The sequence below is a fragment of the Anabrus simplex genome, chromosome 1 (genome assembly GCF_040414725.1).
Source record: "Anabrus simplex isolate iqAnaSimp1 chromosome 1, ASM4041472v1, whole genome shotgun sequence".
Taxonomy (NCBI): Eukaryota; Metazoa; Arthropoda; class Insecta; order Orthoptera; family Tettigoniidae; genus Anabrus; species Anabrus simplex.
Window position 1 is genome coordinate 1,097,561,551 of NC_090265.1, and position 22,085 is coordinate 1,097,583,635.

The 22,085-nt window shown below is 39.1% G+C and overlaps 1 protein-coding gene across 1 annotated transcript in view; it reads right to left on the reverse strand.

Annotated features, from left to right (window-relative positions):
• LOC136876511 (cathepsin L1) overlaps positions 1-22,085 on the reverse strand; it is a 53,601-nt gene that overhangs the window by 19,470 nt on the left and 12,046 nt on the right. The window contains exons 2-4 of the mRNA XM_067150529.2: positions 14,712-14,810; positions 10,803-10,955; positions 10,475-10,666 (exon numbers count right to left, since the gene is read on the reverse strand). Of these exons, the coding sequence (XP_067006630.2) occupies positions 10,475-10,666; positions 10,803-10,955; positions 14,712-14,804 (438 nt within the window). The 5' untranslated portion in view covers positions 14,805-14,810. The remainder of the gene's footprint in view (positions 1-10,474; positions 10,667-10,802; positions 10,956-14,711; positions 14,811-22,085) is intronic.

Sequence of the window (22,085 nt, forward strand, 5' to 3'; positions counted from 1 at the left end):
TTCATAATAAACTGGCATTTGAAACAAGAAACTGACGTATAAAAATACCAATCAAATTTTGCACCTTAGCAACTTTTAATGGAATTAACTAACACAAACGGTATGCATATCATTGGGTTTATAGTTTCTTTCCTTTTTCAACGATATGCCCAGAACATTAATACGTATCTATTTTACTTTCAAGTCAAACTGAGAACATTCCAAGGCCTGCAGTTGGAAAAAGAGGGTGAAATTTGACCACTTATATATTGAGACCGTATGGTTCCATTTTAATTCCACGAATTTTCTCTAATATGTAGACCTTCTTCTTTCAAACGACATCGATCTTAAATATAGAGAACATTGTAGATGGAACACGTTTGCCAAGAAAATGTTCCACGTTACCCTGCATCAGAACCTCGTAAAAAGGTAATACTGTCAAATTAATACTTAGGAGAATTTCGAATTGATCGTGTGACAATATCACCAAGCAAATTCAAAAGTAAATAATTAATCTTAAAGTAAAAAAAAAGAATTATAGATTTTTATCATCACTTAACACAGTAAAATTAAAGTTTCAACCCAACATATCCAGTGTGAGAACGACTAGGACGTCAGGAATTGACCGAAAAGTCCACAAACTAAATTCATACCTCTTACTTGCAAAGGTACCCTCAAAAATCCATCAGGTTCGAGTAACCTCAAATACATATTATAACAGGCATTTCAAAACATCGGAAAGCCACCCAGAAAACGAAAGCATGAGTGGTGGAATGACATTTGTGACAAAACGGTAGACCTAAGAATTAAACTATGGCAACTATTGAACACTCGAAAATCAAAATCAAATGGCAAGAACTTCTCAAAGTTCAAAAACTTATATCCAGAGTCATCAGCATATAAAAACGCAAATATGACCAAAAACATTCTAACGTAGATTGAACAAGACTTCAAGAAAAAGAACACTAGAAATTACTATAGGAAATTTAAAGAGAAGCTCCTAAATTATAAAGCCCTCAATCTGTGCTTCAACCGTCCAGACGGAACAACATAAGAAATAACACAGAAATCTGCAGATAACTTTAAAAGCCTACCAAATCGTGAAAGTCCCACAGGCCAACTCACCTTTGCAAAACAGATATCAAATCCGGACTCAGCAAACTTACCCCCACATTCCTAAGTATTAAAAGGCTGGAATTAGTGCCTTTAATTCCAAGGTGGAACATAGGGCTTCGACGAAATGTTTCCAGCTCGTTTTATCTGCCGTCAATGCTTTCACCTCCCTCCATGTTTTGTTGACTCCACCGGTCTCCCTGTCTATGGTTATTTTTCAGGTGATTCTCGGCCTGCCTTTCCTACGACTACCTTGTGGATTCCAGCTCAGTGCCTGCCTTTTGGTACTTTGCTTGCGGTCTTCTCAGGGTGTGGACGATCAACCTCCATTTTCTTTTTATTATCTATTGCTGTACGAGACTTTCACTTGTGGCCTCCCAAAGGTCTTTGTTTGAAATAGTCATTGACCTCTATATTCTCATAATGTACCTCAAGTAACGATTGATAAACTTCTGTAACCGTGTGGTAATGTCATTTGTCACTTTTCAGGTCACAATTCCATACAGTAAACAGATTTAACATTTGAGTTCAATTTTCTTAGTTTCGTTTTTAAGCGAACTGAGGGGATCTTCATATCAGTCGTAACTATGCAAAAGCTCATTTAGCTTTATTTATATGACTCCCCACATCTATAAACACACCTCCATCCTTGCTGTCCACACTTCGTAAGTGTCAAAATTTCTCTACCCTCTCTATACATCCGTTCAATCTAGAGTCAAGCTAAAATTGTCACGATGGTTTAAGCACCTTTCCTTAATATTATTCATCTCTGAGCCTACTTCTTCACCTCCTACTTTTAAGTCATTTAATTTTCTTTCCATATCCCGAAAACAGTCCTCAAGAAGACAGAGATCATCTACATTATCCAGACCTTCCAATCGGCTTTAAATCCCACTGAATGCCCCGCTCTCAACATAAAATCCACTGTTATGAGTAACAAAAGTGGGAACAGGAGACATCCTCGTCTCACTCCAGATTTTACAGCAGAAGCTTCATGCAGCTTCTATTTTTGTTCTATTTGCTAAGTATAACAACCATACATTGCCGGTGTAAGACTTTTTTCGAATTTTCCATATTTTCTCCGGTTAACAGAATCAAAGGCCTTTTCAAGGTCAGTAAAAACTAAATACAAAGATGTCTAATATTCAGCAAATTGTTCAATGATAATCCTTAGTGTGTTAATCTGATCCACAGTAGACTGACCTTCTCTGAAACCTGCTTCTTCTTGGCGGAGTCTCCTATTCTGATCATGATGACCCTTAACATCACTTTTTCCCCATATTTTGGTTGGTAATATAGTGTTGTATGTTATACAGAAGTGTGTTAAGACGAACACAAACACTCAGACCCCGGGCCAGAGAAATTAACTTTACACAGTTAAAATCTACGGACAGGGCGGGAATCGAACTCATGGCTCTGTGAACCGTAAACCATTCAGCCAATAAGTCAAACAATCTAACCGACACAATATCAAAAGTTAAATTCTTAGGGAAATTTTCCGGACCGTTTGAAGTTAAAGCAAATTTCTTATAAAAAGACACAATCGCATTGCCCTAGATAAATCATTTAAAATACGTCCAGTCCATATATTACCATAACGTGTGCATAGTTTAAAAGGTAAATGATCACAGACTCATAATATAATAAAATCAAAATTAGTTCTTTTATTCATTTATCCTTTAATCACCAAATTCGAAAAAATCCAAGTAGGTAGATTCAAATACCTAGGCGAAATTATTTAACAAGTGAGGATATATTTCTACCATCATGGCGACTACTGTAACGTACGCATAGGAGTGCGCTGTCTACAGTATATTTCGTAGAAGCCACGTAACTAGTAGAATATCTTTTTTTTTTACTAATGAAAGGGCACCCGAGCCGAGGCTCTTAACGGTGCAATACAAGGATAAAATATTGGCAGAGTTTACAAAATATTTGAAGTACAGTAATAGACTACCTTATTTCTAAATACTGAACCCAAATGGCTCATATCATTGGCCTAGAATATTAAAAGTATTAGAAAGTTACGGGAATAATGAAGTGAAGTTACACGAGATGCCGGATATATGTTGCAATCCCGCTTGCTCAAGTCAGTAGTCAGATAGTACAGGTGTCATGGTTATTTGATTGCACAAGAGAGAAGCAATGGATTCTTCCACTCTAGAGAGAGAAAGTATGCGACAGAGCTATTCAAAATTTAAGTTGGTAGGACTTCTGAACAGCGAATCAAAGCACAGCGCGCTCGTGGCTGAGTAAGAAAAAAATATGGACGCCAAAATGAAAGCCCTGCTATATTTGTAAAAGTCCGCAGGGAGATAGTATAGAAGAAGATTTAGATTTCTACGTAGTCGGAAAATTAAGACGATATATCCTAGTAAATTATTGTAATTTATGAATGTGGCTATTAAAGGCAGGATGTTATGCAACTGATCAGGGAATTCCCTAAGCTCGACGCCACGAGGCAAGCGCACAACAGGAACCCACGCTCTGATCCAGGAGGTTCACGCTGCTTTTTGGTTCAGGACGACTCGGATGGAGATGTGCGGTGTTCGCCGTGGAACGGGAATTTGAGCATTTCTCAGCCTAATACATACCATGTTGAGAATGTATAACTGAATCCGCTGGATTTATTTTATTAGAGAACTGGGAGTATGAATAACCAAGAATTTTGAGATATACAGTCTCACGTTATAAACCTGTTCGTTGGACATTAAGGACCGAAATGGTATAAAGTCACGGGACGCTTTGCAGTGCCACGTGTCGGAAATCGCTAAGTTTTCAGAGACGGAGTATTTGCTAAATTGTGACAAAAGTGTAATATGTACTTGTGTATAATTCATGTATATTTTCCTGTGTGTATTTTAGTGTAAAAATGCGAGTGATGTAGTGTGCAATGTTGTACCAAACAAGAGTGAAGAAAATGGATGTCGAGGAAGGCATTTATGCACACGTTAACGCTACCGTTATGATGGTGTGAATCACATAATGGGGCCTACTGGAGGGCCAAAATGTTGTACGGCTGACCATGAAACTACACCGGATTCGATAAAAATCTCCTGATTCATATTCTTGTCACATATGCATGAAAAGCTGTAGCTAAACTTGCAATTAATTTTCTTGCATGAAATGATTAAGTTCAATTTTTATTTTTCAATGTAGCAAGGGTTAGCTACATATAGGGAGTAAATTTCAATACTGATGCCTTGGGGGAGTGAATATGTGTAGGATAAGAAACTGTGTTGAGATATGATTGATCTTCTTTAACAATAAGAAACGTGTGTCTTCTGTAACGCGTGATCTTCTAACATGATATTCGTGTGTGTAAATATATTAATTAGAATAGATGGCAATCAGTATGTGTTTATAGTCACTGCGATAGGCTAGTGATAGTTTGTGGCATGCTGCATGGATAATTGTAATCGTCGAGAGAGAGAAAGAGTTCATTGACATCATGAAGATATGAACCAGTGACCGGTCATGCACAATTACAGTGGATACTTAGAGTCCGTTTCATCAATAAGTAACATGCATTTGACCAGTAAATGAAAATGTGCTGTGAGGGAATAGGTATTCTGTCATATAATTCATTTTTGTGAGTTAGTTGAGATTAGCTTGGAAGTAAGACCTTTAACATACGAGCGCTAGTGGCAGGTAATGAACCGGTGATATTATGGAACGAGATATTTGAATATAGTGCCGGCAAATGAAGTAAAGTGTTTCTCGATATGTTATGATGAATCCTGGTAAGAATTGCACTAGCAGACATGTGAAGTGTGAGATAAATATTGTGTATTGAAAGCGTTGTATGCTCATGAATGATTGATATTATAGCCCAAGGGGATACAGTTATATGGAAGATGATTTTTGGAGAGGAACATATGGAGTTCATTAGAACGGAGAGATATTAATCTGTATTGACACAAAGATTGCCGTGCGTGTGAAATAGTAAATAAGTTGCGCTCACAGATAAGACGTTCGTACTGCTATGCATGTATATTAAAGGGAGATTTAAACTACGTTGATTAGGGTCATGAAATGAAAGAATAAATGCCATTTATTATATAATTCCGATTGAATGATTTAGGAACAGCACATTGAGATTTAAAGATTTAATAATATTATCCGCGGTACTCCATTGTAAAATAGGAAATTTTAGGTCACTGTAATGTTGCGATCCAGGTGGTCGGAACTTCGATTCCCGACCAGGTCAATGAACATGATTTACCTGGTAATTATGAATGTGACTGATTTGTTTTTGTGGCATATGTGACTTGTATTTACTGTGTATTTGACAACGCAAATTTTGATTTGTGGTTGCAACCTTTGTGTTTGATGGTGTGAATTCATTTCATATGTTGTTGTGTTTGAGGCAATAAGGTTCTGTCCTATTGTCATCGATTCAGTGTAGATTAAATTTTTGGTGGGAATTCAAATTAGTTTAGGTCCCTTCGCTACAAGGTCATTGTTTATTTTATGTATTAGTAAAACAGCTGATTATGTGTATGTGAAGTAATATCGTAATGGTAAATTAAAATGTTAACTTGAGTTTATTTGCATCAGGAGTAGTTATCGATCCGGTTGCGTTCCGTGTTAAGTGTATATAGATGAGGGGAGGAAGCCGATATAAAATAATGATTTAATGAATAATTTAATAAATGTCATGAGATTTAATAATTCTTGAGATTTAACCATCTTTAACATTGTAATGATTTAATCATTTTTAATAATAAATATAATAATAATAATAATAATAATAATAATAATAATAATAATAATAATAATAATAACCTTTTTATAATTTAATAATTTTGAAAGTATAATGATTTAGTGATTCAGTATCTAGTTCAAATGTTTATATTCAGAAAGAATTTTATATTTTGCAGTGATTCATGGAAAGAAGGGAGAGTGGATACGGAGTAATGAGTTCATGTATAAAGGAATGTATTTCGAATTTTGGATATCAAAGGTCACTCAGGAAGATAATTGATGTAATGATGATCAATTATATTATTTTTTAATATGTAACAATGAAATACAATTTAAAAACCGAGATGTATTAGTAAAAGGAACAAGTTGATTAAATGTCGGCAAATGATAATGAGATGAAAAATAAGAGTTCAAGTAAGTGAGATGTATTGAATGAATTTGGAATTCATTAACATGATTGTTTTTTTCATGGTAAAATTGATGATGGAAGTAAATTGATTGGATACTTAGGCCGACAAAATTTAATAGATAAAGGCACTAGTTAGTGGCTTTGTGTGAATAATTGAGTGAATTAAACACATTTTACATATGAAATAAACCATAATATGGTTATATTTGACACGAGGTTATGAGTGACGTATCCATGTACAGTGAAATGTTAGCCGAACGCCTTTATTTTGTTTAGGGATTTTTTCTTTGCCAAAGTTTAATCTTTTATTTAATAAATTTGTGTTTTTACCAAAGGTTCTCATTTAGATCTTTTTATTTAATTTATCTTCTCTCTCATCTTCCCTGCTAAATAATTTAAGGTTACTTATATTATTCGAAGATAACTCTGTGGGTGATACCCGTTTAACGACCCTGGGATTAATTTTTGCCTGTGCCACATTTCAAAGGCTGGAAGGGTAGAGGGTTGAATACGGTATTTGGTATGTTAAATTTACTGCTCATTTTCTTTTATCCGTTGATTATTTGTCTTTTGTTTAAATGTTGACATTGTTGGTGCCTGTTGTACATGTTTAAGGAGAGCATTGCACACCTTCACAGAGTAGTGACATAAGGAGTTACTACCATACTTACTTGTTTTTACAAATTCTGTATGGACTCTCTCAGCTCCTCGGGTGTTACACGAGTGTATGTCAGTGTTTACAATACAGATAGTGTTTGCATGAATCAAATTACGGATAATTTTACATACCATCACAGCTGAGGCTCTAGCACCTAACAAATGGAGTGGCAGGAGTCTGCATTTCTTATACAAATAATCGGTATTCGTTAAGGGCGGTAAATTATTAATCATTCTCGTGCTCTTTTTTGTAAAACGGTAACTTTCTCAATGAGTTCCTTATTGCAACATCCCCAAATATGAATCATGTAAACCAGGTGATTTTAAAAACTTACGGTTGAATTTATATCTTAGTCTGTGAAGCACTCCAATTGCTGGAGTTATTTTTGTATATGGTTTTAATTTGCTCATTCGAGTCAAGCATTATCTGAGCGGCAAATTGTATTTATACAACTGTCATCCGAATTTGAGCATAAATATCAACAGATATGTCAATCCAGATAAACAAGCGCACTAATGCATGTGAAGCAACGATGAAAGCTTTTCAGGCACACCTTCAGTTGCTAACGAATGATGCCAACTTCAAGAAAGAGCCCCTAGACTCGCTTAGTTAGGACTTCCATGACTTTCGAGGCGCCATCTCCTCCGAACTTACCGTGCTAGAAGAAGAGCTGTGTAAGTTAGCACGGCAGCTCGACCATCTAGAAGAGCTCATGATGAAGAAGAACAGTACAGCAGGAATCAATGCAGTCACCGAGGAACTGCGGTAGGATATCTATGAGAAAGTGAGGGACACTTTTCCGAACCAAGGTGAACGTGGACTTCCCAATGGTGAGTTTCGACCAGTGGCAGAGGAGGTCTCAGCGATCAGCAACTGAAGTGGTAACTACAGAGAGTCACCCCATAATAGTTAAATTCACGCGCTGCCACGAACGTGACCGCGTGTGGAAAGCGAGTCCCTCATCAAGACCCCTAAGACAATATTGAACCCACCGAGGGATCACTTCGGACCATCTGGACTCAAGACGGACGTATTGTGATCGACCTTACCAATGAGAGGAAAGGATCTGTCACCACTGTTACTGAACTGGAGAGGATACAAAGTCTGAAACATAACAGAAAACAACTGAGATGAACCTATACAGCTCTACATCGCATTTGTTTGTTAAGTGTTTTTATAAGTGTGTCCCCGTGCGTGTAGTCAGCGGTGGCATTATCAGGAGGATGAGGTAAAGCTGCATGCTATTTTTGCTATACCGTACTGTTCCGTTAAGATCTCCTTATACAGCTGATGCAGATACCTGTACCTGACAAAGACCCTAGCAACATCCTTCCTTTCACTCCCTCACCGTCCGGCTCCATGGCTAAATGGTTAGCATGCTGGCCTTTGGTCCCGGGTTCGATTCCTGGCAGGGTCGGGAATTTTAACCATAATTGGTTAATTTCACTGTCACGGGGGCTGGGTGTATGTGTCGTCTTCATCATCATTTCATCCTCATTGTGACGCGCAGGTCGCCTACGGGAGTCAAATAAAAACACCTGCATCTGGCGAGCCGAACTTGTCCTCGGACACGCCCGGCACTAAAAGCAGTACGCCATTTCATTTACCCCCTCACCGTTCACCACAGGCATTCTTCTCAAGCAGACATTGTCCCGCTTTACCAACCATTTACAGCGCTACCATGTCAACATGCTCTGCGTGGTAGAGCACTTCGATGAAATTCAAGTTACAATGAGTGAAAATAATATCCACATCATTTGCATTAGCGAAAGCTGGCTTACCCCAAGCAAATCCTCCGGTATGATATAGCTAGACCGGTATTCCCTCTTACGCCACGATAGATCCGATGGCAGAAGACGAGGTAGGATGACCATATACTTCAGAAACGACTTTAAAAGCCGGAAAATATGAGTATCATCAAACAATGCACAGCTAGGATCAGAGTTCATGTTTGCTGAAATCATTGTTACCAACAGAAACTCCTCATAGTTTTTGTATTCAAGCCGCCCAAAATAACAAATATGACTGAATTCCAATTCCGTTTACTTGCTACGTAGTTCAGGCATAAAATTGCCATAATTGCTACTTCCTAAAATATACGAAATTAAACAATTTATTGACATGCTTTTTTTCTGTGATGTGACCATCCTCCGTTTAGAGCCTACGAATCACATTTACTGTACGCAAATAACTACGCAACACACACGCTCATTGGCCAAATTGTGACAAATAACATAGGCAAAGTTATAACTCACGGCCAGATTCCCGTTCCAGCCATCTCCACTCACGCCTTTATATACATATCTTACTCCCTTCGAGCGCCAAAATATACACCTACGTATGTTATTTCCAGAAACACAAAAGGCATTAATATGGAACAGTTAGGACATGACGTTTACAATCTATCCTGAAATGGCAAACTCCTCTTGGACGATATAGACGCGAAAGTAAACAAGTAGACACTCTGTGAAATAAAAGACAGATAAAAGTTACTCGTCCTTCTTGTCCTTGGCTAAATAGTGAAATTTAAAACATGATGGTCCACCACGATGCAGTTGTTCGACGGTTTAAACGAACTCGTGACCAAAGTGACATCGACAACTATCGTGTCCTTAGAAATCGAATTAAACAGTTCATTAGATACGGTAAATTTACTTTCTTGCGAAACATCATTGCAAATACAGTACTTAGGCATTGCAAAATCTCAACAACAACATCATGTGCCGGACATACCATACTTCTCAATTAATCCTTTACCTGATGAACAACGTTTTACATTCCATTCCATTACTATGAACGAAGTTAAAAGTATTACATTCTATGAAACCAAAATCCAGAGGAGTGGATGATTTCCCTATAACTTTCTTACAAATATTATTATGAGGCGCCCAGATGCAAAATGCAGTAAATCCACTTTTCTCGAAAACAAGTTGTTGCCACCATTTTGTTCTCTATGCTATTGTCTGTTGATTAGGCCCTTAAAACTCAAGCAAAACTGCTTCAGTCTGCTTTAAATCGTACCTCAAAAAAGCCTACAGATGCAAAAGTGTGTGTATCCACTTCTGTTTGCAAAGCAAAACTGAGTGAATCTTGTTCTTGATGCCTGAGGTGGTTCATTAAGGATTCCTGTTGTATAAAGGAGACTTTTCCTGGACTTTCAAATGTTGGTGGGCAGGTTGATATTTGAATACCTGATGACATTACCTCCTTTAACCGTCACTGAAAAATGCTGAGAAATATAATGAACTGCTGTAATGTTAGTGTACAAGAATTAATGTCGTGTTCAAATACTGACAAGTATTTCACTTCACGGGCATATATAACTGTCATTATCAATTATACATCAATTATAAAATGTGATTAAGTCCTTCACTAACACTCTCTTGTGTGCGATACTTATTACTGTCCATGGTACCAATCCTGTTTCTGTATTCGAAACAGACATTGGATTGTTCTTTAGGAATTTTACTTTATTGCTTCTGCACGTTTTCTGCCTGTATGGAAAAATACCCTACTTCAAAAAAGAAGTTGCTAATCTTTCAAAATCATTATAAGAATGTACTGCCGAAGTAACAAAACCAAGATGTGCGAGACATGGGGAAACTTACAGCGCTGAATGCCCAGCATGATCCACAAGATCCCTGGTTCTTAATCGCAGACACGGCTCCAGTTGAAGTCCAGTCAGCTGAAGCGGGAGCCTTGACGTTGGGCTGACTAACGTACGGAGTTCCCTTCTTGCCCATTTCTTCGGCGTGGGTGCTGTTGTATCCATTCATCATCTTCACAAACTCATCATGAAGCTGTAAATTGAACATAAAATTGAGTTAACATGTCCTGTGAAATGTATCGGTAATATTAGAAGATAAGTATTATTCATCCGGTAAGATAGTGGTAACAGAGAAAGAGTTGAGAGACTTCGTCAGCAGGAATACTCACTAGATCTCCAAACTCATTCATGGCCATAGAGAAAGTGACTTCTTTCATGGCATATCTGGCATTATGCTCGGCGATCAGCTCCCTGTTCTCCATATACACCTTCATACGAAATTCCTCCTCTGCAGTGCTCGAATATTTCTTGTCATGCTGGAGCTAGAACCAAATATAGCAAACCAATAATCCTCTCACTGTAATGACTTCGTTAGTCCTCCAGGATCCATAATAGTTATTGAGTCCATTCTTACTTTAGAGAGTAAAATGTGAATAGCCGTAGAAACCATATTTTCAAAAACAGACATCGTGTACTGTATGCATGATTTTATTATGACAACGAAATTTCTTCTCGGGTGCAAATGTTAATTTACTCTTATAAGCACCCTTAAATGTTAGGTTATTAAGTTAAATGAATAAAATGTCAATGCAAGGTTAGAAACATTATAGTTTATATTTTTTGAGATATAGTTTTAATAATAGTAAATATTATAAATTAATTTTAAAATGTTAAAATGATTTTTATGATGCTTTACATTTCATTCAAATTACATTTCACATTAACTTTAAATTATAATAAACTTTTTTAATTTTAAGTAGTTGTAATGCTCAGTATATTATGTTTATGCAGGTGCATAATTATATGGTTTGGCATAATAGCAGGCTTCATCTGCTAGACGAAAGTTGGGAAGAAGCAATCTGATTTCCCCTTATATGTCGACTCAGCAGTGCCAGACTAGAGAACAAGTCCCAGACACAATGATTCCATTATTAAAGTGACTGTCGTTTGTTTTGTGTCTTTGATTGTCCCTTGAAGACACAGTGGTAAGCGGACAATAACTTGAGGGTGTAGAAATATATGCTTAATACTATGAATCGACACTGTCGACATATCTTTGCCTTTACAAGTTATTACGATACGACTAGTGACTTGCTGTGGTAACAGATCCAGTGTAATGACAATGTTTAAACAAATTTCGATTAAGTGAGATCTATTTACTAAGAACTTTGTTCAATAAAGTCAGCAAATCAGGCTAGGTGGTTGTGTTGTTCTTTAAATAAGATTTATGTATATGCGGCGTTCTTTGTATATGACCACTCTGGCCTTGTCTGCTTGTTTCGTTAATGACTACCTGCTGCAACCTTCAAATGACTGAACTCAATTTACAGTTGCTCAAGAATGAAAACAGGCTTAGGCAGATATGTTCCATACCTAGAACTTTGATCTTGCGATTTATTTATAGACACCAAAAATGCTAGGTTTAACAGAAACTGCAGCCTTCACGTGCAGAATGGTATATTTGGTACGATGAATTCTTCCAATAAAGAATTTCTGAAATACAGGTCGGCCCTGCCCTGCTATAACTTTCAAAACGTGTGTACCTGAAATGATTGCGCTGAGATTCATTATGGAAACTTTCTTCTGTCCTAACCGTCCGGCTCCATGGCTAAATGGCTAGCGTGCTGGCCTTTGGTCACAGGGGTCCCGGGTTCGATTCCCGGCAGGGTCGGGAATTTTAACCATCATTGGTTAATTTCACTGGCACGGGGGCTGGGTGTATGTATTGTCTTCATCATCATTTCATCCTCATCACGACGCGCAGGTCGCCTACGGGAGTCAAGTCGGAAAACCTGCACCTGGTGAGCCGAACATGTCCTCGGACACTTCCGGCACTAAAAGCCATACGCCATTTCATTTCTGTCCTAACCAACCTCCCTTAGTCAACATTTGTTCTTTTCCGACCCCGACGGTATCAGAGCATTCGAGGGTTTGGAGGTCTTACATTTTTAAATAAAATTTTTAGACTTTTATTTTGCTGATATTTTCTTATTTTTCTCATTCTTTCCTTGTTTATTTTCTATTTACGACACACACACACACCCAGTCCCCGAGCCAATGCAAGTAACCAAGTAAGATTAAAATCCCCGACCCGGCCGAATATCGAACCCGGTTCCCCTTGAACCAAATGCTAGCACGATAACCATTTAGCCATGGAGCCAGGCATTTTCACACCCTGGGTGGCACTTGTCTTTCCTTCAGTTTTCGAGGTGTCGGATCCCTTCCAATTTTCCCCTCTGGTTATTGTTAAAAGAGGATGGTTGCCCAGTTGTACTTCCTCTTAAAGCAATAATCACCACCACCACTATGGAAGACACAACCACGTTTTGCTGGCTTTCCGGGCGTAACAGTAGGCTACTCATCACAGGTAATGTAAACACAACACAACTCCGTTTGAATACACTGGAAATTCCATTCGAATGAAGTGGCCAACGGCCAAGCTGAACTGAACCTTAAAACCAGCAGGCGATCATATGATCCCCCCCCCCCCACTGGACCACCTCAAAGCCCCAGTCACTGAAACGAAAATCAGGAGAAGCTTTAACTCAGTGTATACGATCCAGTGCTTGAGATTAAAACTAATTAAAACTGTCACTGAAACTCAGGGATTTGCGGAGTGGCCGCCTTGTTAACGCGCTACGGTCTCTGGAACCAAGTTCTACATTCGAGAGACTCACCGTCGGTTGTCCTCAGAATGGTTTTCTGTGGTTTCCCATTTCCAGGCAAATGCCGAGACAGTTCTTATTCAAAGGCCGTAGCCGATTCCTTCCACCTCCTTATCCACCATCATTGATTTCATTTTCATTAGCTGCTCAATTGAGGTTGGCGTCAGGAAGGGCATCCGGCCGTAAAAAGCATGCCATATAGTTTCATCTCATCTCACCCCCGGTCCCTTGTCAGGAAACGGTACAAACATAACATCAACAAATATTCCCCCTAACATACGCAATACTTTAACTCCCATTTAGTGAGTTGTAGAGAAATTCGTTTTGATTCTGCCATGAACCTGAAACATTAAGGTAGACGTCCCGCTGCACAAGTAAATCAGAGAAGGTGCCGACCTACGGTACGGGGAGTAGGGACTCAAAAGCTCTTCTTGAGGCTGCAGCATTATTTGTCCTGTGGTTGGCTCCGCGGTTCGCCTCATATAACTTTGCACTTATTATTCGGGTGATGATGAGTTCGAATCCCATGGAAGATAGTTTTCCATGGTTTCCCATTATCACACCAGACAAGTACTGGGGTGTATCTTAATTAAGACCACCTCTATGTCAGTTTGCTAATCCACCTACAGATTCTTAATTTTTTCCCAGTTTCGTTATCCTTAATTGAAGTCGTTGTGTAGAGAGTGATAATCAGCTACTGTATTACAAAAAAAATTAAGATCGTTTTGCTTGAAATGTAATATTGTTTCCTGTTATTAGGAATTTTAACCATAATTGGTTAATTTCGCTGGCAGGGGGCTGGGTGTATGTGTCGTCTTCATCATCATTTCATCCTCATCACGACGCGCAGGGCACCTACGGGTGCCTGCACCTGGCGAGCGGAACTTGTCCTTGGACACTCCCGGCACCTAAAAGCCATACGCCATTCCATTTCATAATTTCCTTTTATCATTTTTGAATCCATGTAGGAATTGACAAGCAATGTATAGGATACCAAGAATAACGGCCGAAAGGATTTGTCGTGCTGACTACATGACACCTCAGAATCTGCAGGCCTTCGGACTGAGCAGCGTTCGCTTGGTAGGCCGTGCCTTTCGGAGCTGTTGCGCCATGGGAATTTGATTTGATTTGATTTGATTTGATTTGATTTGATTTGATTGGATTGGATTGGATTGGATTGGATTGGATTGGATTGGATTGGATTGGATTGGATTGGATTGGATTGGATTGGATTGGATTGGATTGGATTGGATTGGATTGGATTGGATTGGATTGTCAAGCAATATTATGATTTATTGGAAACCTCCTAGTTTCTCTTCCAGTACTCTACAGTATTTCTGATAATTCAGTTTCAACTTCTGATCCAATAAGTCTACTCTTATCAAGTACAGTACTTGCTTCAGAATGTCATACCTTAAAACTATGCCACTCCTGCCTGACCAGAGCAGAGTATGTGAGCGCCTGACTGATGGCGATTATTGCGCTCAATACCAGAAATATCTTCATGATTTCCTGTAACATAAAACACATATATGATCGCAACTTTACATAAGCCAGAAAGTTGGTTCTTGGCCCACAAATACCTATTCAATATCACTTGTTACCGTCGTATGTACACTTGAGGTTGAAAGCGCGCTTTGCCCACCAAGCGAGTTGGCTGCGTGGTTTGAGTCACGAAGCTATAAACTTATATTCGGGAGATGGTGACTTCGAATCCCAGGGTGAACAGACTTGAAGACAGTTTTCCGTGGTTTCCCATTAACACACCAGACAAATACTGGAGCTGTATTTTAGTCAAAGTCGCTTCTATGACTTTCACTTTTTGGACTACCGTCTTGCACAATCTCCTGATAATTTTCTTTCCCAGAAGTATCCCATTCCCATGCCATGCAGTAGTTTCTTCACCCTATCCGCAGAGCAGTCCTGATTCCGATGTTTCATTTGGTGCTGACTATGCAATGACCAGTTCAGTGTAAAGAGCGTTTTCCCCCCACAGTTCAAGAGGTATTAAACAATTTTGTGGGAAAGGAATATTACTTTTGCTAGTGGAATTAGCGGCGACTAAGGGGGGGGGGGCGAGGGGGGCAGTAGCCACCCCACTTTGTAGAGAAAAACATTACAATTTTATTCCATTTTAGCCGGCTCAAACTAGGAATTATTAAAAAAAACATATTGTGCAAATTTTTAATTTTTAACAAAATTATTATCGAAAATACACACAAAATGTCGTTTGTCGCGGCTAACAGATTTGTATAGCGCCACAGCAAGTAGTGGAGGCTTCGCAAATGCTATGAGGAAGGGTGACAGGGGTATATTTTTTGCCAAGGTCGTGGATAATGAGATATGGTTCACCTGCTTGCCGAGTGAATTCGTCAGTCTGGCATTCTCTTTAATATTGTCTGTTAGTTTCTTACAGTGTAGTGAAATACTAAATGATTTTTTAATTTTATAATCACGCCTTACTTCTATTTAATTGTAATACGTGTGTAATATTGTTTCCTTGGTGAAAAAAAAACAATTATTGCCGCACTTAAGTTAGTAAACTGTCAACCTTTACCTTTCTGTCGAAATTTGCTCAAAGAGCATTGAAAACTTACCATTTTGTATCTTTTTTGTTCAGTTTTGATGTGTATAACCCGCCTCCCCACCCGCTATATCCCACAACCCGGCTACTTTCTGTTATCTGTATATGTTTTTGCCCCCCCCCCTTTTAATCCCCAATCGCCGCTACTGGCTAGTGGTTCTACATCGCACTAACACAACGAAGGTTTTCGGTTATCTAAGGGGGGAAAGGCTGGGATTGGTAAGGTAATGGTCGTAGTCTTAATTAACAAACAACCTCAACATGTATCTGGTATGAAAACAGGAAACCATGGAAAGCTATCTTTAGGACTGTCGAGGGTGGGGGTCTAAACCATAATCTCCCTAGTGCGTACTCACAGCTATATGACCGAACGCCGTAGCCAACTCTCTCGGTGAGAATATAAGGAAAATCAGTATATTTTATTCAATAATGATATGCAAGATTCCAAAGAAACCTGGAAAATAAAAGAAATATATGCAGGCAGATAGGAAAGAGGTAACATAGTAAATGAACTTGTACTTTGCATTTTGTTAAGCTATTAAACAGAAAATGGAAGAAACCTGGGAGAAATCAAACTAATATTATTATATTATTCTCAGGGTCTCATCTCATGACCTGAGTAGGCACGTTTCTGGGTCTTGATGGTGTTCATAATCTTCTGCTCCTTTCCCATCAAGACGTCTTCCTGTCCTATCCGATCTACCCAGTTGATTAGGAGCGTACGATGACAGCACCACATAAATAAAGTATATTTTAATTATTTTTGTGACATTTTGGTAGCTGGAATACCTTTATAATGTTGTATTATGAATAACTAACTGCATATTTTTAAAAATTATTTTATTATTAGGTTTATACCATGAATGAAATCAAGGTGCCTTAGAATGAGCATATTAGGGTTGTAGTTAATTATAACGTTTGATTTGCATTCAAAAAGTATTGATGTCTCAATCTACCTTAAATAAGATCACAACAAATGACTACTCTCTCCCGAATAGCTGGTCATCCATGATTGGGAGAGAAGAGCATTCTATTCTGAAGACAGGATGCAAGTAAAGTTGCCAATAATAATAATAATAATAATAATAATAATAATAATAATAATAATAATAATAATAATAATAATAATAATAATAATAATAATAATAATAATAATAGAGTTGTTTGCTTAACGTCTTCCATTATTGGGAGAATACGCTAATAATAATAATAATAATAATAATAATAATAATAATAATAATAATAATAATAATAATAATAATAATAATAATAATAATACGATCTAAGGTACCGTGTTAGTCCAGCTCCTTGGCTGAGTGGTCAGCGTAGTGACCTTCAGCTCAGAGGGCCCTGGGTTCGATTTCCAGCTGGTGTAACGGTTCAAATCAAGTTACATTTGTATTATTATTATTATTATTATTATTATTATTATTATTATTTTATTTGTATTACTATTATCGTTATTTGTATTATTGTTATTATTGTTGTTGTATCTGTATTATTATTGTGTCTGTATTGTTAGTATAACTATTATTGTTTGATTCAATTCCATAATCTGATTTCGCTATGTATTAGTTACGGTAATTATCGCTTGCTTCATTGTAGTTAATTTTTTATTATATATGTGTGTGTGTGTTAGCATTAAAATAATGTAGAGTGAGACTTAATGCCTAATATCAGATATGGATATATTATTTGTGATACTACCTTTTAAAACATTGCACATGGTGCAATACTGTTACAGTAACTGTCGAGTCATCGCTCTGTCATTGTATGCATTTAGCGATGAGATCATATTTAGGGAGTTCCGTATTCGACTGAGCTATTTGAACATAATATGTGACATTTGTAGCCGGGTGGGAGTGACATCATATCTATGTTGAGCTCTGACGTGGGTGTTATACCATGTGACAACTAATGACTATATATGGGCTGTATCCTATAGCGACAGTCATTTGGATGGTGAGACCTCAGTCGGTCAGATGAGTTGGAAGGAGAGTGGGCCAAAGATGGTCAGTGAGTTCAGTTGAAGAAGTCAGTTGGATAGCTCAGTTGGTTGGAAGGAGATGAATGGATAGACTTGCCATGAAGTCAATTGAGTCAATTGGTAGGGGACGAATGGGAAACAGTGATATGGATACGTAATCGTCAGTGAACAAATGGATTATATGTTCGGAGTGTGTTTTCGTGTATCTGTTCGGTTGAGTTCTTGTGTCAGTTCGGTGACAGCCGAATACTGAGTCATCGTAATGCAGACTATCAGTTATCAGTGAATTACTTGTAAATTTGAGTGTGAAGTGTAAATATAATTTCAAGTCATACTATATCTCGTTTGTGAAACTAAAATGATACATCACCACATTAGGCTTGAGATACTTACAGCTGATACCAATTCAAAGGAACACGTCGTAATAACACTCAGGGCCGGTTTCATCAACGTGGGTTAAACCTTAACCCCGAGTTACACAGTTTTAACTCTGAGTTTGACTGGTCATTCCGTTTCATCAAGGAGGGTTATTTTTAACTCTAGGTTAAGACCGGAGTTAAGTTAACCCCTCCTTTCACCTGGGTTAAACTGTTTATTCGAGGTTAAAAGCAATATGGCCACAGTAAATCATGCATTTGATGCAAAGTTGCTTTATTTAGATTTGTTAAACGGTGTTCCTAACAGAAATAGGCCTATAATAAGAAGGAAAGACTTTGAAAATCTATCTGAGGAATAATTTCTGAAGAGATAGACTTCAAAAACCGTCGTCAGAAAATTCGTCGATGAAGTTCGCGAGAGGTTAGAATACACAGCTGATCGAAACAAACTTGGGCTTGCGAACTAAAAAAAACTACATTGACCGTAATAGTAGCAATAGCGGTATTACACAATATTGCTGTGGAGACCCGAGATTAACTTCCTCCACAGGACTTGACTCTGCGTCAGTATCTCACAGGAAGGAAAAGGAATAGGAATGTTGGAATTGAGAATGACATCATTCTTCACATTGATAACGACAGCACTGCAGTGGCATATAGGAATGCAACTGCACACCACCACTTCAATAGTACAACACTTATGAACATTATACTGTGTATTACGTAGTGGTTATACAGAAATGCACTTTTAAATTAAACTGTATATTTACTTCCGTGTGTATTATTGCTGTGAAGGTGTGCCAACTTTCAAAACAACTCTTGGCACAGAGAAGCTAAAATTTTTATAGAACTGTTTTAGTTATTTCGTAGATCGCACTGTAACGTGGGCAATATTATTAAATTCCCCTGTTATTCTTTTCCATGTATCCTGCTTTTCTTTTAATTGTATACCGTCAATCTTCTTGCATTCTATAATACTTCGGTACTCGGTGGCTAATTCAATAAGTAATGATTTTTCTAAAGCAGAAAAATTCGTGCCACTATTTTTCTTCTGCACTTCTTCCATTTTTCGTTCAAGATCAGGAAAGAATAATATCTACCATGGACCTAAGGAAGAAAACGAAATACAGCGCAAGAAATAAACAAAAGAACCACGCAAGAAGTGTGTTCATGATCTCTGATTTTTAGTCACTGCCTCCTTGATTATTAGGACAGCTGTTTCCTGCGAGGGTTAACGCGGTATTAGTTAACCCTCTGTCGAAATAGCTTGGTGAAACGCGTGACTTGTAAGAATGAGTTAAAATATTAACCCTAAGTTAACAAACCCAGAGTTAGAGAATATTTAACCCACGTTGATGAAACCGGGCCTCAAAGTGTTCAAGGTACAATTAAAGGAACCAGTAAGGGATAAATTTCTTGTACAACTTTTAAATGTCCGGTCAAGATGATTTCAAATTTAATGCCTACAGTTTCCTCTTTTTTTTTCTTTTTGCTAGTTGCTTTACGTCGCACCGACACAGATAGGTCTTATGGCGACGACGGGACAGGAAAGGGCTAGGAGTGGAAAGGAAGCGGCCGTGGCCTTAAGATAGGTACGAACCCAGCATTTGCCCGCAGGAGAAGTGGGAAACCACGGAAAACCACTTCAAGGATGGCTGAGGTGGGAATCGAACCAACCTCTACTCAGCTGACCTGCCGAGGCTGAGTAGATCCCGTTCCAGCTCTCGTACCACTTTTCAAATTTCGAAGCAGAGCCGGGAATCGAACCCGGGCCTCCGGAGGTGGCAGATAATCACACTAACCACTACACCACAGAGGCGGACGATCCATGAACCTAGCAAAGGAAAAACTACTATACACAGTTCCGCGCCAAATACTAAGGACCATTCTGCAAACATGTGATTCATTGCGCCTTGAAATAAAACACGTACCCGTAATACGATCGAATTAATAGGTTATGCCCCGCATTCTGTAATGTAAAGAAATTAAATGAACACTATAAAACATCATTGAATACTTTGACACGGACATTAACTTTCGAGGTGGAACGACCATACTTAAGTATTAAACCACTAGCAAATGCGGTATATGGTGACTTCGTGGCCGAAGTTGTTAGGGGCTGGAGCACGAGGTGTTTGGGATCGGCAGCGGAGAAGTTCGAATCCAGCGGAAGGTAATTTTTTCAAACGACAGATGTGCTCCATTTTACCGGAGATATAATAAGAATAATCAATATTTCTTTTCCTGGCCGACTCTGTGGTGTAGTGGTTAGCGTGATTAGCTGCCACCCCCGGAGGTCCGGGTTCGATTCCCGGCTCTGCCACGAAATTTGAAAAGTGGTACGAGGCCTCGGGAGGTCAACTGAGTAGAGGTGGGTTCGATTCCCACCTCAGCCGTCCTCGAAGTGGTTTTCCGTGGTTTCGCACTTCACCTCCAGGCGAATGCCGGGATGGTACCTAACTTAAGGCCACGGCCGCTTCCTTCCCTCATCCTTGCCTATCCCTTCCAATCTTCCCATCCCCCTACAAGGCCCCTGTTCAGCATAGCAGGTGAGGCCGCCTGGGCGAGGTACTGGTCATACTCCCCAGTTGTATCCCCCGACCGAGAGTCTGAAGCTCCAGGACACTGCCCTTGGGGCGGTAGAGGTGGGATCCCTCGCTGAGTCCGAGGGAAAACCCGAACCTGGAGGGTAAACAGATGATGATGATGATGATGATTTCTTTTCCTGTTGGTTTTAAGGGATGCGCTCTGATTTGGCATCCTTCCCTTAAGGATGGGTGGGGGAAGAATTGGAAAGGAAATAGGCGTAGGTGTTTTAAGGTGCCGTCCCAGCATTTGCCTAGAAGTAAAAATGGGAAAACCGAGCGAGTTGGCCATGCGGTTAGGAGCGCGCAGCTGTGAGCTCGCATGCGGGAGATAGTGGGTTCGAACCCCACTGTCGGAAGCCCTGAAAATAGTTTCCCGTGGTTTCCCGTTTTCACACCAGGCAAATGCTGTGGCTGTACCTTAATTAAGCCCACGGGAAGATTCCTTCCCATTCCTAGGCCTTTCCCGTCCCATAGTCGCCATAAGACCTATCTGTGTCGGTGCGACGTAAAAACAACTAGCAAAAAAATGGGAAACCGAGGAAAACCATTTTCAGGACGGCCAGCGTGGGATTCGAATCCACAACCAGCCGATTCCAACGCACACATCTATGAGGTCACGTCACAGCACTTATTCATTTCCTCACGATGTATTCTTGTGAAGAGTACGTTGAGTTGTTGTTAATTTATGGAGAAGATCGATTTTAATATGTAAGCCACCGGGCTGAGTGGCTCAGACAGTTGAGGCGCTGGTCTTCTGACCCCAACTTCGCAAGTTCGGTTCAGTACCGTGGTATTTGAAGGTGCTCAAATACGTCAGCCTCATGTCGGTAGATTTACTGGCACGTAAAAGAACGCACGCGGGACAAAATTCCGGCACCTCGGCGTCTCCGAAAACATTTTAAAGTATTTACTGGGACGTAAAAACAATTATATTGTAGTATGCCTGTCACGTGTTCCGCAATGGTAGAAAATTAAATGAACATTATAAAGAATTATTGAAGACTTTGACACGGATATTAACTTTCGATGTCGAACGGACATACTTAAGTAATAATCCTTTAGCGAGCATTTTGTATGCTGTATTTATGGCTGAGTCAGTTAAGGACCGGTGACACAAGGTGGTTAGTGTGATTAGCTGCCACCCCCGGAGGCCCGGGTTCGATTCCCGTCTCTGCCACGAAATTTGAAAAGTGGTACGAGGGCTGGCACGGGGTCCACTCAGCCTCGGGGGGTCAACTGAGTAGAGGTGAG